At 54.5% G+C, this 16534-nt stretch overlaps 2 protein-coding genes across 2 annotated transcripts; both read right to left on the bottom strand.

The window, feature by feature from the left end:
- Positions 1 to 205: 205 nt before the first annotated feature.
- LOC146762027 (SUN domain-containing protein 3-like) lies at positions 206 to 7190 on the bottom strand. The gene is made up of 9 exons (XM_085539242.1): positions 7057 to 7190; positions 6220 to 6476; positions 3972 to 4032; positions 3455 to 3611; positions 3100 to 3184; positions 2511 to 2623; positions 1590 to 1760; positions 1153 to 1245; positions 206 to 462 (listed from the first exon to the last, which is right to left on the bottom strand). The coding sequence occupies exons 1-9, from the start codon at positions 7188 to 7190 to the stop codon at positions 319 to 321; spliced, it is 1215 nt and encodes a 404-aa protein (XP_085395368.1). The 3' UTR covers positions 206 to 318.
- Positions 7191 to 8722: 1532 nt separating this feature from the next.
- LOC146762026 (SUN domain-containing protein 3-like) lies at positions 8723 to 15772 on the bottom strand. Its single transcript, XM_085539241.1, has 10 exons — positions 15686 to 15772; positions 14724 to 15034; positions 12706 to 12767; positions 12491 to 12551; positions 11972 to 12128; positions 11617 to 11701; positions 11028 to 11140; positions 10107 to 10277; positions 9670 to 9762; positions 8723 to 8979 (listed from the first exon to the last, which is right to left on the bottom strand). Exons 1-10 carry the CDS (start codon positions 15770 to 15772, stop codon positions 8836 to 8838), a joined length of 1284 nt encoding a protein of 427 aa, XP_085395367.1. The 3' UTR covers positions 8723 to 8835.
- Between the last annotated feature and the right edge of the window lie 762 nt (positions 15773 to 16534).

Below are 16534 nucleotides of genomic sequence, written 5' to 3'. Positions count from 1 at the left end.
TGCTGACTCCCACCCGTGGTTCAGTGAGGACCAAAAAAACCAGCACGTGGAGATCACTCTGCCAACTCCCACCCAGTCGCTTGCTTGCTCTTCCTACCCAGAAGGAGAGCAAGAGAAAAGGGGATGAAAAAGCACGTGGGTCGAGATAAAGTCTGGGAGATCTCTTAACAGTTACTCCGATGGACAAAAGAGATTCAACATGGAAAATGTTTAATTTTTTATTTGTTTAATTTATTTTGAGATAAGCCAAATAGATTTCCCCAAGCCAAATCAATTTCCCCAAGCCAAATCAATTTCCCCAAGCCAAATCAATTTCCCCTAGCCAGATAGTTTTCCCCTGGCATCGTCGTCACGGGCTGGATCGCCGTGGAGTCTGAACTGATACAGACAGGTGTACTCTGGGTGGCCCCAGTTGCTCAGCACTTGCAGCTTCACATAACTGATGAACCCAGAGAGCTCGTTCTGCAATGAGAAAAAGAAATGAAATGCGTTTTCCTCTCTGCCCTTTGACCACTGACAATGCGGGAGCGACACAGTCGCGCAACATCTTACTTCAGGCTGCCCTCCTAGTTCTTTGACACGCTGATGTGCTCCCATAGCACAGTCTTACCCTGCTCCACCTCTTTGGCCACATGAGTTTTAAGGAAACAAACAGCTACCAAAAGCTGCAGCAAATACGCAGGCAAGTTCTTTGCACTTGCTTTGAGTGTGTGTGCATGCACACAAAACGGAGGGATGTGACACTCATTAGCTTCTCTAACAAGTCACCCAGGCAGAATGGCCTCCCTTACGCTTCCTGTTACCGGCAACAACAAGACCCTTGGAAAGCCACACATCCCCAGTGTGAAAGTAGCACACCAACAGTATCGCATACATCGAGAGGTGCCTACTTCTGTGCAATCGCAAGCCACTTGGTCACGGTGGTTTCTGCTGCAAGTGCAGCTGAAGCTTAGCTGTGCTAAAAGCTGTAGTAGCTCGCAAGCTTAAAAACAACATGGAAGCAAAACCAGCACGGCACTCTGGGCATACGCAGGTAGGGAGTGGCAGCAGAAGAAATGCCAGAAGGCCCTCATACACCTCTGGCTTGGAAGCTTCTGCCCAGCCAACCTGGTTCTCCTCTCCCACGCTTCACGTCCCTCTTAGATGACGTACCTTCAGTTGGAAGGTCTGACTGGGAGCCTGGCCTGGAACAAAGGTGAACTCTCCCAGGAAAATTCCTTCCTCATCATCTTCTGCCTTCAGGCCCTACAGGAAGACAGGGGTGGAGAAAACAGAACAATGGGATGCGCTGCCGGACAATGATCACAGAGCCCCGCAGGGACTGGAAGCAGAGGTGGTCTGGGACCATCCACTGTGCCATTTCCCTTTCCCTCCGCCTCTCAAACTACCAACTCGCCCCAGGAGTGGGAAACCTTCTTTGCTGCGCTACGCTGGACAGAAAAGGAATGCTGTGGAAATGGAGCAACTCTGAGGAACTTCTTTCTCCCCCAAGGCAGGGAAGGACTGCATGCCGCAGCGCTCTTGGAGCTGCTACCACCGTCCACCTCAAATGCTAAGCAGAACCCCCACAGCCCAGGGGTATCACTTACATAGACAGCAAAGTCCTTGGGAGCACTGGAGATGCTGTCTGCACGGTACGCCGCTGCTGGAATTCCGTGGTTTAAGGTAACTGCTGTGGGAAAGATGGCCATGGGCAACTTGATGACAACGTGCCCTTGGCTTCCTGGGAAGGGCCAGCAGTTTCCTGGATGATTGTCAGGCTAGAAAGAGAAGAAGGAACAGTGTTCACGTGTGAAAGAGAGTCCTGGCTGGAGTTCCTGCTCCAGCATCAGAGGTTCTGGAGTTGTATCGGCCCATCAGCTCTGCTCCGAAGCACATTCATAAGTGCACGACAGTGAGCTGGGTGCACAACTCGCAGAAGCTCTCAGGCTCCTTCTTTTGCGGAGCAGCTTGCCAAAAACAAGGAGGGGCTGCAGTGGTTGAGGGGCACCTGCCAGGACAAAGAAGGGCTGGCCTGCATGAGCCTTTCCTGCAAGGGGAAGCAATCGCTCCCCCTCATCAATTCCCACCTCTCTGCACCAGCACCAGCCGGGGCTCCGATTTGTTAGGTAGCTTGTGAGCAGTGACACGATACGCTGGCAAACACAACATGGGGCCCTCCTGCAGCGCACGCCCTCTGTGCCCACCTGGGTCCACTGAGAGCCCCAGCGATCTCGCACCCCAAATCTCCCGTGGCACCTTACGGGTTCCCCTTCAATGCCAGCCTGACAGTTCCACAATGGCTGGGAAGACATGCAAGCCAGCCTGACAGAAGCTTGCACAAGAAGGACTGGGGGCAGTCTGGCAGAAGAAATTCTCAGCAGGGATACACAAGAGGGGACTAGGGCCTTGCAAGACGACCATAGGTAAGGCAAGCTGGGATGTGAGGACAAGTGTAAGGACAATCCCCTGCAGGGCTTTTGGTCTCCTCCACCCCGTACCATTCTTCCCCCGTTTCTCTGTGTTCTTACCTCAAGAATAATCTCAGGAGCCCTCATATAAGGTGTCACCAGCAACGACTGCCAAAAGACTTTCCCACTTCCAGTCCAGGAGGGTGAAGTCTTGGAATGAACGATAGCAGCGCCTACAAATCAAAACACGGGCCCCATTGTCAAGCAAGGCCAGGAGGAATCAAGGCCTGCTGACCTTGCTTTGCACATAAACAGCTGCACAGAGATGCCAGCTGCCCTTGCACTGTCCTCTTGAAAAAGCTGCTAAGCAGTCATACATCCTCAACAGGGATAGTTCCCTCCTCCTCTCCTGCCACTTCCCTCTGCAGCACAACGCACAGACTCACTCAACTATACTAAAGGGCAGCATAAACTGACAGCCAGCTGAGCAATCGTGTGAGAAACAACACCAAGTAGGAGTAGTGCTTTCCAGATGTGCTCCAGCCCACTGGAGACTCTCTCTGCAAGCACACTCTCAGGGCACAAAGCGGCCGTTCACTCCTCACCCCCTCTCCCCCACCGCTGCCCAAATGCCCATCCTGTCAAAGCAGACAAGAAGTGCATTGGAATCAACTTCTGTGGTCTGGTGGTTTCTAAAGTGGAATGGCACCTGAAGTCTTGCTGGCGTAATTCGGCATCCGGAATGGGCTTTCTTCCAGCTTCTCCAGTACTTGATTGATGATGTCTTGAACAGCCTGGGAAGGAAGACAAAGGAGAGCGCTGGTCAGAAGGATTAAGAAGGGGGAAAAGAGTTGCCTCCCAGGTTCCCTGTAAAGCCAGCCAAAGCAAACTTGGCTGCAAGTTGCCTGGGAACCTCCACAACTCTACTATGAACATCAGACACGGGAATGGAGAGGGGCTGCTCACTCCAGTGCTCCAGACACGGATGTGGCAGGAAAGGAAAGGCTTTTTCCTGTCGGGAAGCCCCATGACAGACAGGCAGCACTGGCAGACAGTCCTCTTACCTCGCCGGTGAAGCCTGGGAGCTCAGTTCTCCGGAAGGCCTCGTGGAGAGCACGCACAGTAATGTCCCTTGCTCCCCACTGCAGGAAATGAAGCTGCCGCTGGATCTTATTCTGCTCTTCCTCGCGGCTCAGCATTTCCAGATTACCAACCGCCACCCTGGAGACAGCAGGTAATGGAGAGAAGTGGACACGGCTCTCCTCTCACAAGCCATGGCACAGTGAGGCAGCGAACAAGCCTCACTGCGCGTGACAACAGGGTAGCCAAGAGTCAGTTGAGACTTGACTACGCTGGTTGGCAAGCTCCACGAGATTCCAACCAAGAAGGTGCTTCCTGGGTAACTCTGGGGGATCGTGGAGCTGTAGCGGTTTGAAGGAAAAGCTGGGAGAGGAGAATGGGAAATGGGAGAAGCACAGGCACTGTGCCATAGAAGTGTGACTCGGGTAAGAAGTGGTCACAGACAAGGGGCAGAGCTCCTCTCAAGAACGGTCTAGCCAAAGGGAGATTGTTTTTTTTTACCTTGGAGTCAGTCCTGCCGCCGTCCTGACCCCTTCAACAGCGTTTCCAATGCAGTAAACGCCTGTCAGGAATTCCACAAAGCTCTCAATACATTGCCGGCACAAAGACTTGGCGTTCTGCCTTGGGCTGCCCACTCCCCTGTCCCTGGGCAGAACAAACCACTGGGGGCTTCCTAAAGAAGCATCCTCTAGTCAGAGCTCTACAGAGAGACTCACCGAAGGGCACCACAACCACGGTGAAGAGCACCAGGGAAACTGTTTCCCTAACCAAAGCTGGCCTACAAAGGAGGAGAAGCGTGGTGATGAACCACGACGCAGGCAGTATCTCTGCAGCTCTGAAGACAGCAACGGAGCAGCAGATTTTTCCTTAAAACTCGTGAAGGAACCATATCCTTACCAGTCCCCACGCTCGCCTTCACCTCGTTGCTCCATTTCAATGAAGCACAGGATCGCAAAGGAGTGAAAATCGCAGCTCGCTAAGGAGTGAGCCAAACCCTCTCCAACAGCTCGCTAAGGAGTGAGCCAAACCCTCTCCAACAGCTACGCTGTCAGGTCCGAGAGTGGCTAAGGCGTGGGGACAAACTGCCTCTGTGCTGAGGGCCCTTTGTGACTTCACAGTGGTCAGTGATGTCACCACAGGGGAGGCGGCGCCATGTTCTGAGGCACAGCCCTGTTCCTGACAGGGAGCAGATTCTGCACCTCCTTTGCACCTATTCCACCTTTGCAGGGGAAAGATCCTACGTGATCAGAGCACCTCCTGCCAGCAGCCTGCTTGGTGGGATCCTGCTGAAGGGGGACAGGCTGAGAGCTACAAGAAGCTTTTTTTGATTCCTACTTTTGATGCTCTGTACATCAGACGTCTCACTCCAGGTACCCAGACTTTTCCAATGCTTTCCTGTATCCGTCTTCCTACTGTCAGCCAGCGCTTCAAGCAGACGTGAGGGACTGCAAATGGCAGTTCCTGCAGAAATCACCAACAGGCAGAAACTGCACGTAGTTCTTCCTGCTCGTGAGAATTTCCATGCACTTCAATAAATATATGTTGTTGCCCTCTACAAGATGTCAAGTTGTGCCACCGCAAATTTAAAAGTAGCCCACAGGGGAATAGCACGGGGATCACAGAATCATGACTTGGGTTGGAAGGGACCTAAAGGGTCCTCAGGCTCCAACCCCCCTGCTGCAGGCACGGCTACCAACCCCCGTATATAACACTAGACCAGGTAGTCCAGGGCCCCATCCAGCCTGGCCTTGATCGCCTCCGGGGATGGGGCATCCACAACATCTCTGGGCAGCCTCCTCCAGCACCTCACTGCTTTCTCTGAAAAGAACTTCCCTCCCTGCTATCCAACCCAAATCTTCCCTCTCTCTACTTAAAACCATTTTCCCATTACCAGCCTGGACATGTTACCAACAGGACACAGAACCATTGATCTCCACCCTCTCTCTATGGCCTTTCAACCAAGGAGACCTTAGCCAACAATTCCTTAAACAGCCTGAAGTTTGCTCTTCCGAACTTCAGGGGCCTGACCTCACTCTTTGCCAGGCCCACATTCCTCAAGACCACACACTCAACCAAGGCGTGGTCAACAGCAGTAGCAACAAGATCATCACTTTTCAAGCGCAGCAGCACTTCCACCTCCTCACTTCCCACACTGCGTGCATTGGTGCAAAGGCACTTCAGCTGGGCTTCCTGTCTCACTGCTGTTCTGGAAGATCTAGTATCCCCTAGAGCAACAGCATCCCTCAGTCCTTTTCCATCCCTTTGGACTCCACTCTCGTCATCCACCAAGTTCCATATGTACCCTCGAACTACCTGATCAGCCCCAGAGGCCCTCATTTTGTCCCCTTCCCCCTTCACAATTCATTTAACGAAGCCAGTTCCTGCACTGGGATCCTTTTACCACCGGAGACAGCTGAGTTTCCAGCTGCAGCCATCATGCCAGGTGCTGAGCAAATTGCCCCAGGCTCTTGCCTCCCTTCTCCGGCGCCATCAGACTCAGGCAGGCACTCGCTGCAGCCACACGCTTCGACTGCCCCTTCTTCACGCAGAGTCTCTGAATCCCCACTCTCCTTCTTTCTTTGTTTCTCCCCGGGCCTTTCTGCCTGCTGGACACCCCGCTGAGGCACGCTGTCCGGCACGCAGCCGACAGGCCCACTAACTAGCGGGCACATTCCAGGCCCCGCGCCAACTGCCGTGCCGTTCCACTTCCCGGCCCGGCCTACTGCCTCCCCGCGCCCCGGACGCTCACCCTGCTCGCTGCGCTCCACAGCGGCTGCCCCGTCGGATCGGCGCTGCCAGGCGGAGGACAACGGCTCCCTGACTGGGCGAACCCCTCGAGGCGAGGCGAGGCGAGGCGAGGCGATTCCTTGCTGCGCTGCGGAGCGCGGCTGCTCCGTGCCGAGCGCCTCCCCCAAAAGAAGCGCAGGCTGGGACAGACGGCTCGGAACGGAGCTCGGAACGACCGTCCAGGCCGCAGCCCCGCTAAAGCAGGTTCCCTGTGGTGGGCTGCCCCGGAAGTCGTCCGGGCAGAGTCACGTTAACTGTTGTTCAGGCCTTGAATCCCACAGAAGGGGACTCTGCACCCTCTCCGGGCAGCCCGCTCCGCTTCTCTGATACCTTCACAGTCAAGAAATATTTCCTCCTGTTCGCAGGGCATTTCCAGCGCTCCTGTGCGTGCCCGTTGGCCCTTCATTCTGTTACTGGGCAGCTGCGAAAAGAGCCTGGCCTCACCCACTCAACTGCTGCCTGTTGAATATTCATAAGCACTGAGGAGATCCCCTCTCAGCCTTCCAGGCCCAACTGGCCCAGCTCCCTCAGCCTTTCCTCAGAAGGGAGATGCTCCACGCCCCTCCTCATCCTTGTGGCCCTCCACTGTGCCCTCTCTAGAAGTTCCCTGCCTTAGTTGAGCTCAGGAGCCCAGAATAGGACACGGTGCTCCAGATGCGGCCTCACCAGGGCTAGAGGAGATGGGGAGGACCACCTCCCTCAAACTGCTGGCCATGCTCTTTTTCATGCAGCCCAGGATGCCACTGGCCTTCTTGTCAGCACGGGCACACTGCTGGCTCATGGCCAACCTGTAACCCACCGGGACCCCAAGGTCCTCTCAAAGGCAGAGTAGAGTGACACAATCACCTCCCTGTGCCTGCTGGCCACCTCTCCTCTGATGGAGCCCCCGATACCATTTGCTTTCCACGCTGCAAGAGTACGCTGCTGGCTCATGTTCAGTTTCTACCAGGATCCCCAGGTCCTTCTCTGCACGGCTACTCTCAAGGGTTGCTCCTTCCAGTCTGCATATATCCCTAGGATTCCACCGGCCCAAGTGCAAAACCTTGCACGTGACTGTGCTGAACCTCATTAGATTCACCCGGGCCCACCTTTCAAGTCAGTTGAGGTCCCTCTGAATGGCACCTCTTCCTTCCATTGTTTCAGCCGCACTGCTCAGCTTAGTGTCCTCAGCAAACTTGCTGAGGATGCACTCAGTTCCATCATAGATGTCATTGATAATGATATTAAAGAGCACCGGCCCCAGGACAGACCACTGGGGGATGCACCTTCTCCTAGGATGAAATCGGGTTTGTCAGACAGGATCTACCATTCGTAATCCCATGCTGACTGGGCCTCATCCCCCCCCAGCGTACCGTTAACTGATCTGCGACACCTCCCGAGATCGTCCATTCCATAACCTTCCATGGTACCAAGGTGAGACCATAGGTCTTGTAGCTACCGGGATCATCTTTTCAGCTCTTTTTAGAGACGGGTGTCACGTTTGCCAGTCTCCACTCCACTGGGACATCCCCAGTTAGCCCAGACTGCTGAAGGATGATGGAGAGCAGCTTGGCATCCACATCCGCCAACGCACTCCCCACTGTAGGGTGCAGTCCATCTGGGCCCATGGACTTCTGAACATCCAGCTTTCAGAACAGGCCCCAAACCATCTCACTGTGGATTATGCAAGGCCTATTCTGTCCCCCCTCCCTATCTACCAGCGCAAGGAGCTGTTCCCGGGAAGTAACGAGTCTTGCAATTGAAGACCGAGGCAAAGAAGGCATTAAGATCCTCAGCCTTATCATGATCCTTGCCACCGCGTTGCCCTCAGCATCATCCAGCAGGGGATGGAGATTCTCCATAGCCCTCCTCCTGCCGTTGACGTATTTTTGGAAATATTTACTGTTGTCCTTCCCCTAAGAGGCCAAGTTCAGTTCTAGCTGGGCTTTTGCTTTTCTAATTTTCTCCCTGCACAGCTTCACTATGGACTTGGAATAGTTGTAAGTAGCTTGCCCATTCTTCCAAATACCATAAACTTTCCTGTTGTCCCGGACTTCCAGTCAGAATTCACCGTTCTGCCTGACCGGCCTCCTTGCCCGTTGGCGCATCTTCTGTGATATGGTGACGGTCAGCTCCTGTCCCTCTAAAATAACTTCCTAAAAGTATTCCCAGCCATCCTGGGCTCCCATGCCCTCCACAACTGCCTACCCAGGGACCCTCTCAACCACAATCTGAAAGAGGACAAGCTCTGCCCCCTGGAAGTCCAAGGGGGTACCAGTTCTGCTGACTCCCACCCGTGGTTCAGTGAGGACCAAAAAAACCAGCACGTGGAGATCACTCTGCCAACTCCCACCCAGTCGCTTGCTTGCTCTTCCTACCCAGAAGGAGAGCAAGAGAAAAGGGGATGAAAAAGCACGTGGGTCGAGATAAAGTCTGGGAGATCTCTTAACAGTTACTCCGATGGACAAAAGAGATTCAACATGGGAAATGTTTAATTTTTTATTTGTTTAATTTATTTTGAGATAAGCCAAATAGATTTCCCCAAGCCAAATCAATTTCCCCAAGCCAAATCAATTTCCCCAAGCCAAATCAATTTCCCCTAGCCAGATAGTTTTCCCCTGGCATCGTCATCACGGGCTGGATCGCCGTGGAGTCTGAACTGATACAGACAGGTGTACTCTGGGTGGCCCCAGTTGCTCAGCACTTGCAGCTTCACATAACTGATGAACCCAGAGAGCTCGTTCTGCAATGAGAAAAAGAAATGAAATGCGTTTTCCTCTCTGCCCTTTGACCACTGACAATGCGGGAGCGCCACAGTCGCGCAACATCTTACTTCAGGCTGCCCTCCTAGTTCTTTGACACGCTGATGTGCTCCCATAGCACAGTCTTACCCTGCTCCACCTCTTTGGCCACATGAGTTTTAAGGAAACAAACAGCTACCAAAAGCTGCAGCAAATACGCAGGCAAGTTCTTTGCACTTGCTTTGAGTGTGTGTGCATGCACACAAAACGGAGGGATGTGACACTCATTAGCTTCTCTAACAAGTCACCCAGGCAGAATGGCCTCCCTTACGCTGCCTGTTACCGGCAACAACAAGACCCTTGGAAAGCCACACATCCCCAGTGTGAAAGTAGCACACCAACAGTATCGCATACATCGAGAGGTGCCTACTTCTGTGCAATCGCAAGCCACTTGGTCACGGTGGTTTCTGCTGCAAGTGCAGCTGAAGCTTAGCTGTGCTAAAAGCTGTAGTAGTTCGCAAGCTTAAAAACAACATGGAAGCAAAACCAGCACGGCACTCCGGGCATACGCAGGTAGGGAGTGGCAGCAGAAGAAATGCCAGAAGGCCCTCATACACCTCTGGCTTGGAAGCTTCTGCCCAGCCAACCTGGTTCTCCTCTCCCACGCTTCACGTCCCTCTTAGATGACGTACCTTCAGTTGGAAGGTCTGACTGGGAGCCTGGCCTGGAACAAAGGTGAACTCTCCCAGGAAAATTCCTTCCTCATCGTCTTCTGCCTTCAGGCCCTACAGGAAGACAGGGGTGGAGAAAACAGAACAATGGGATGCGCTGCCGGACAATGATCACAGAGCCCCGCAGGGACTGGAAGCAGAGGTGGTCTGGGACCATCCACTGTGCCATTTCCCTTTCCCTCCGCCTCTCAAACTACCAACTCGCCCCAGGAGTGGGAAACCTTCTTTGCTGCGCTACGCTGGACAGAAAAGGAATGCTGTGGAAATGGAGCAACTCTGAGGAACTTCTTTCTCCCCCAAGGCAGGGAAGGACTGCATGCCGCAGCGCTCTTGGAGCTGCTACCACCGTCCACCTCAAATGCTAAGCAGAACCCCCACAGCCCAGGGGTATCACTTACATAGACAGCAAAGTCCTTGGGAGCACTGGAGATGCTGTCTGCACGGTACGCCGCTGCTGGAATTCCGTGGTTTAAGGTAACTGCTGTGGGAAAGATGGCCATGGGCAACTTGATGACAACGTGCCCTTGGCTTCCTGGGAAGGGCCAGCAGTTTCCTGGATGATTGTCAGGCTAGAAAGAGAAGAAGGAACAGTGTTCACGTGTGAAAGAGAGTCCTGGCTGGAGTTCCTGCTCCAGCATCAGTGGCTCTGGAGTTGTATCGGCCCATCAGCTCTGCTCCGAAGCACATTCATAAGTGCACGACAGTGAGCTGGGTGCACAACTCGCAGAAGCTCTCAGGCTCCTTCTTTTGCAGAGCAGCTTGCCAAAAACAAGGAGGGGCTGCAGTGGTTGAGGGGCACCTGCCAGGACAAAGAAGGGCTGGCCTGCACGAGCCTTTCCTGCAAGGGGAAGCAATCGCTCCCCCTCATCAATTCCCACCTCTCTGCACCAGCACCAGCCGGGGCTCCGATTTGTTAGGTAGCTTGTGAGCAGTGACACGATACGCTGGCAAACACAACATGGGGCCCTCCTGCAGCGCATGCCCTCTGTGCCCGCCTGGGTCCACTGAGAGCCCCAGCGATCTCACACCCCAAATCTCCCGTGGCACCTTACGGGTTCCCCTTCAATGCCAGCCTGACAGTTCCACAATGGCTGGGAAGACATGCAAGCCAGCCTGACAGAAGCTTGCACAAGAAGGACTGGGGGCAGTCTGGCAGAAGAAATTCTCAGCAGGGATACACAAGAGGGGACTAGGGCCTTGCAAGACGACCATAGGTAAGGCAAGCTGGGATGTGAGGACAAGTGTAAGGACAATCCCCTGCAGGGCTTTTGGTCTCCTCCACCCCGTACCAATCTTCCCCCGTTTCTCTGTGTTCTTACCTCAAGAATAATCTCAGGAGCCCTCATATAAGGTGTCACCAGCAACGACTGCCAAAAGACTTTCCCACTTCCAGTCCAGGAGGGTGAAGTCTTGGAATGAACGATAGCAGCGCCTACAAATCAAAACACGGGCCCCATTGTCAAGCAAGGCCAGGAGGAATCAAGGCCTGCTGACCTTGCTTTGCACATAAACAGCTGCACAGAGATGCCAGCTGCCCTTGCACTGTCCTCTTGAAAAAGCTGCTAAGCAGTCATACATCCTCAACAGGGATAGTTCCCTCCTCCTCTCCTGCCACTTCCCTCTGCAGCACAACGCACAGACTCACTCAACTATACTAAAGGGCAGCATAAACTGACAGCCAGCTGAGCAATCGCGTGAGAAACAACACCAAGTAGGAGTAGTGCTTTCCAGATGTGCTCCAGCCCACTGGAGACTCTCTCTGCAAGCACACTCTCAGGGCACAAAGCGGCCGTTCACTCCTCATCCCCTCTCCCCCACCGCTGCCCAAATGCCCATCCTGTCAAAGCAGACAAGAAGTGCATTGGAATCAACTTCTGTGGTCTGGTGGTTTCTAAAGTGGAATGGCACCTGAAGTCTTGCTGGCGTAATTCGGCATCCGGAATGGGCTTTCTTCCAGCTTCTCCAGTACTTGATTGATCATGTCTTGAACAGCCTGGGAAGGAAGACAAAGGAGAGCGCTGGTCAGAAGGATTAAGAAGGGGGAAAAGAGTTGCCTCCCAGGTTCCCTGCAAAGCCAGCCAAAGCAAACTTGGCTGCAAGTTGCCTGGGAACCTCCACAACTCTACTATGAACATCAGACACGGGAATGGAGAGGGGCTGCTCACTCCAGTGCTCCAGACACGGATGTGGCAGGAAAGGAAAGGCTTTTTCCTGTCGGGAAGCCCCATGACAGACAGGCAGCACTGGCAGACAGTCCTCTTACCTCGCCGGTGAAGCCTGGGAGCTCAGTTCTCCGGAAGGCCTCGTGGAGAGCACGCACAGTAATGTCCCTTGCTCCCCACTGCAGGAAATGAAGCTGCCGCTGGATCTTATTCTGCTCTTCCTCGCGGCTCAGCATTTCCAGATTACCAACCGCCACCCTGGAGACAGCAGGTAATGGAGAGAAGTGGACACGGCTCTCCTCTCACAAGCCATGGCACAGTGAGGCAGCGAACAAGCCTCACTGCGCGTGACAACAGGGTAGCCAAGATTCAGTTGAGACTTGACTACGCTGGTTGGCAAGCTCCACGAGATTCCAACCAAGAAGGTGCTTCCTGGGTAACTCTGGGGGATCGTGGAGCTGTAGCGGTTTGAAGGAAAAGCTGGGAGAGGAGAATGGGAAATGGGAGAAGCACAGGCACTGTGCCATAGAAGTGTGACTCGGGTAAGAAGTGGTCACAGACAAGGGGCAGAGCTCCTCTCAAGAACGGTCTAGCCAAAGGGAGATTGTTTTGTTTTTTACCTTGGAGTCAGTCCTGCCGCCGTCCTGACCCCTTCAACAGCGTTTCCAAGGCAGTAAACGCCTGTCAGGAATTCCACAAAGCTCTCAATACATTGCCGGCACAAAGACTTGGCGTTCTGCCTTGGGCTGCCCACTCCCCTGTCCCTGGGCAGAACAAACCACTGGGGGCTTCCTAAAGAAGCATCCTCTAGTCAGAGCTCTACAGAGAGACTCACCGAAGGGCACCACAACCACGGTGAAGAGCACCAGGGAAACTGTTTCCCTAACCAAAGCTGGCCTACAAAGGAGGAGAAGCGTGGTGATGAACCGCGACGCAGGCAGTATCTCTGCAGCTCTGAAGACAGCAACGGAGCAGCAGATTTTTCCTTAAAACTCGTGAAGGAACCATATCCTTACCAGTCCCCACGCTCGCCTTCACCTCGTTGCTCCATTTCAATGAAGCACAGGATCGCAAAGGAGTGAAAATCGCAGCTCGCTAAGGAGTGAGCCAAACCCTCTCCAACAGCTCGCTAAGGAGTGAGCCAAACCCTCTCCAACAGCTACGCTGTCAGGTCCGAGAGTGGCTAAGGCGTGGGGACAAACTGCCTCTGTGCTGAGGGCCCTTTGTGACTTCACAGTGGTCAGTGATGTCACCACAGGGGAGGCGGCGCCATGTTCTGAGGCACAGCCCTGTTCCTGACAGGGAACAGATTCTGCACCTCCTGCCTGCAGGGGAAAGATCCTACATGGTCGGAACACCTCCTGCCAGCAGCCTGCTTGGTGGGATCCTGCTGAAGGGGGACAGGCTGGGAGCTACAAGACGCTTTTTTCGGTTCCTACTTTTGATGCTCTGTACATCAGATGTCTCACTCCAGGTATCCAGACTTTTCCAATGCTTTCCTGTATCCGTCTTCCTACTGTCAGCCAGCGCTTCAGGCAGACGTGAGGGACTGCAAATGGCAGTTCCTGCAGAAATCACCAACAGGCAGAAACTGCACGTAGTTCTTCCTGCTCGTGAGAATTTCCATGCACTTCAATAAATATATGTTGTTGCCCTCTACAAGATGTCAAGTTGTGCCACTGCAAATTTAAAAGTAGCCCACAGGGGAATAGCACGGGGATCACAGAATCATGACTTGGGTTGGAAGGGACCTAAAGGGTCCTCAGGCTCCAACCCCCCTGCTGCAGGCACGGCTACCAACCCCCGTATATAACACTAGACCAGGTAGTCCAGGGCCCCATCCAGCCTGGCCTTGATCGCCTCCGGGGATGGGGCATCCACAACATCTCTGGGCAGCCTCCTCCAGCACCTCACTGCTTTCTCTGAAAAGAACTTCCCTCCCTGCTATCCAACCCAAATCTTCCCTCTCTCTACTTAAAACCATTTTCCCATTACCAGCCTGGACATGTTACCAACAGGACACAGAACCATTGATCTCCACCCTCTCTCTATGGCCTTTCAACCAAGGAGACCTTAGCCAACAATTCCTTAAACAGCCTGAAGTTTGCTCTTCCGAACTTCAGGGTCCTGACCTCACTCTTTGCCAGGCCCACATTCCTCAAGACCACACACTCAACCAAGGCGTGGTCAACAGCAGTAGCAACAAGATCATCACTTTTCAAGCGCAGCAGCACTTCCACCTCCTCACTTCCCACACTGCGTGCATTGGTGCAAAGGCACTTCAGCTGGGCTTCCTGTCTCACTGCTGTTCTGGAAGATCTAGTATCCCCTAGAGCAACAGCATCCCTCAGTCCTTTTCCATCCCTTTGGACTCCACTCTCGTCATCCACCAAGTTCCATATGTACCCTCGAACTACCTGATCAGCCCCAGAGGCCCTCATTTTGTCCCCTTCCCCCTTCACAATTCATTTAACGAAGCCAGTTCCTGCACTGGGATCCCTTTACCACCGGAGACAGCTGAGTTTCCAGCTGCAGCCATCATGCCAGGTGCTGAGCAAATTGCCCCAGGCTCTTGCCTCCCTTCTCCGGCGCCATCAGACTCAGGCAGGCACTCGCTGCAGCCACACGCTTCGACTGCCCCTTCTTCACGCAGAGTCTCTGAATCCCCACTCTCCTTCTTTCTTTGTTTCTCCCCGGGCCTTTCTGCCTGCTGGACACCCCGCTGAGGCACGCTGTCCGGCACGCAGCCGACAGGCCCACTAACTAGCGGGCACATTCCAGGCCCCGCGCCAACTGCCGTGCCGTTCCACTTCCCGGCCCGGCCTACTGCCTCCCCGCGCCCCGGACGCTCACCCTGCTCGCTGCGCTCCGCAGCGGCTGCCCCGTCGGATCGGCGCTGCCAGGCGGAGGACAACGGCTCCCTGACTGGGCGAACCCCTCGAGGCGAGGCGAGGCGAGGCGAGGCGAGGCGAGGCGAGGCGAGGCGAGGCGAGGCGAGGCGAGGCGAGGCGAGGCGAGGCGAGGCGAGGCGAGGCGAGGCGAGGCGAGGCGAGGCGATTCCTTGCTGCGCTGCGGAGCGCGGCTGCTCCGTGCCGAGCGCCTCCCCCAAAAGAAGCGCAGGCTGGGACAGACGGCTCGGAACGACCGTCCAGGCCGCAGCCCCGCTAAAGCAGGTTCCCTGTGGTGGGCTGCCCCGGAAGTCGTCCGGGCAGAGTCGCGTTAACTGTTGTTCAGGCCTTGAATCCCACAGAAGGGGACTCTGCACCCTCTCCGGGCAGCCCGCTCCGCTTCTCTGATACCTTCACAGTCAAGAAATATTTCCTCCTGTTCGCAGGGCATTTCCAGCGCTCCTGTGCGTGCCCGTTGGCCCTTCATTCTGTTACTGGGCAGCTGCGAAAAGAGCCTGGCCTCACCCACTCAACTGCTGCCTGTTGAATATTCATAAGCACTGAGGAGATCCCCTCTCAGCCTTCCAGGCCCAACTGGCCCAGCTCCCTCAGCCTTTCCTCAGAAGGGAGATGCTCCACGCCCCTCCTCATCCTTGTGGCCCTCCACTGTGCCCTCTCTAGAAGTTCCCTGCCTTAGTTGAGCTCAGGAGCCCAGAATAGGACACGGTGCTCCAGATGCGGCCTCACCAGGGCTAGAGGAGATGGGGAGGACCACCTCCCTCAAACTGCTGGCCATGCTCTTTTTCATGCAGCCCAGGATGCCACTGGCCTTCTTGTCAGCACGGGCACACTGCTGGCTCATGGCCAACCTGTAACCCACCGGGACCCCAAGGTCCTCTCAAAGGCAGAGTAGAGTGACACAATCACCTCCCTGTGCCTGCTGGCCACCTCTCCTCTGATGGAGCCCCCGATACCATTTGCTTTCCACGCTGCAAGAGTACGCTGCTGGCTCATGTTCAGTTTCTACCAGGATCCCCAGGTCCTTCTCTGCACGGCTACTCTCAAGGGTTGCTCCTTCCAGTCTGCATATATCCCTAGGATTCCACCGGCCCAAGTGCAAAACCTTGCACGTGACTGTGCTGAACCTCATTAGATTCACCCGGGCCCACCTTTCAAGTCAGTTGAGGTCCCTCTGAATGGCACCTCTTCCTTCCATTGTTTCAGCCGCACTGCTCAGCTTAGTGTCCTCAGCAAACTTGCTGAGGATGCACTCAGTTCCATCATAGATGTCATTGATAATGATATTAAAGAGCACCGGCCCCAGGACAGACCACTGGGGGATGCACCTTCTCCTAGGATGAAATCGGGTTTGTCAGACAGGATCTACCATTCGTAATCCCATGCTGACTGGGCCTCATCCCCCCCCAGCGTACCGTTAACTGATCTGCGACACCTCCCGAGATCGTCCATTCCATAACCTTCCATGGTACCAAGGTGAGACCATAGGTCTTGTAGCTACCGGGATCATCTTTTCAGCTCTTTTTAGAGACGGGTGTCACGTTTGCCAGTCTCCACTCCACTGGGACATCCCCAGTTAGCCCAGACTGCTGAAGGATGATGGAGAGCAGCTTGGCATCCACATCCGCCAACTCACTCCCCACTGTAGGGTGCAGTCCATCTGGGCCCATGGACTTCTGAACATCCAGCTTTCAGAACAGGCCCCAAACCATCTCACTGTGGATTATGCAAGGCCTATTCTGTCCCCCCTCCCTATCT

The sequence above is a fragment of the Coturnix japonica genome, chromosome 2 (genome assembly GCF_054131305.1).
Source record: "Coturnix japonica strain WE chromosome 2, WE-NBRP24, whole genome shotgun sequence".
Lineage (NCBI taxonomy): Eukaryota > Metazoa > Chordata > Aves > Galliformes > Phasianidae > Coturnix > Coturnix japonica.
The sequence above is the reverse complement of the archived record's forward strand: the minus strand, read 5'-3'. Positions and strand labels throughout refer to the sequence as shown.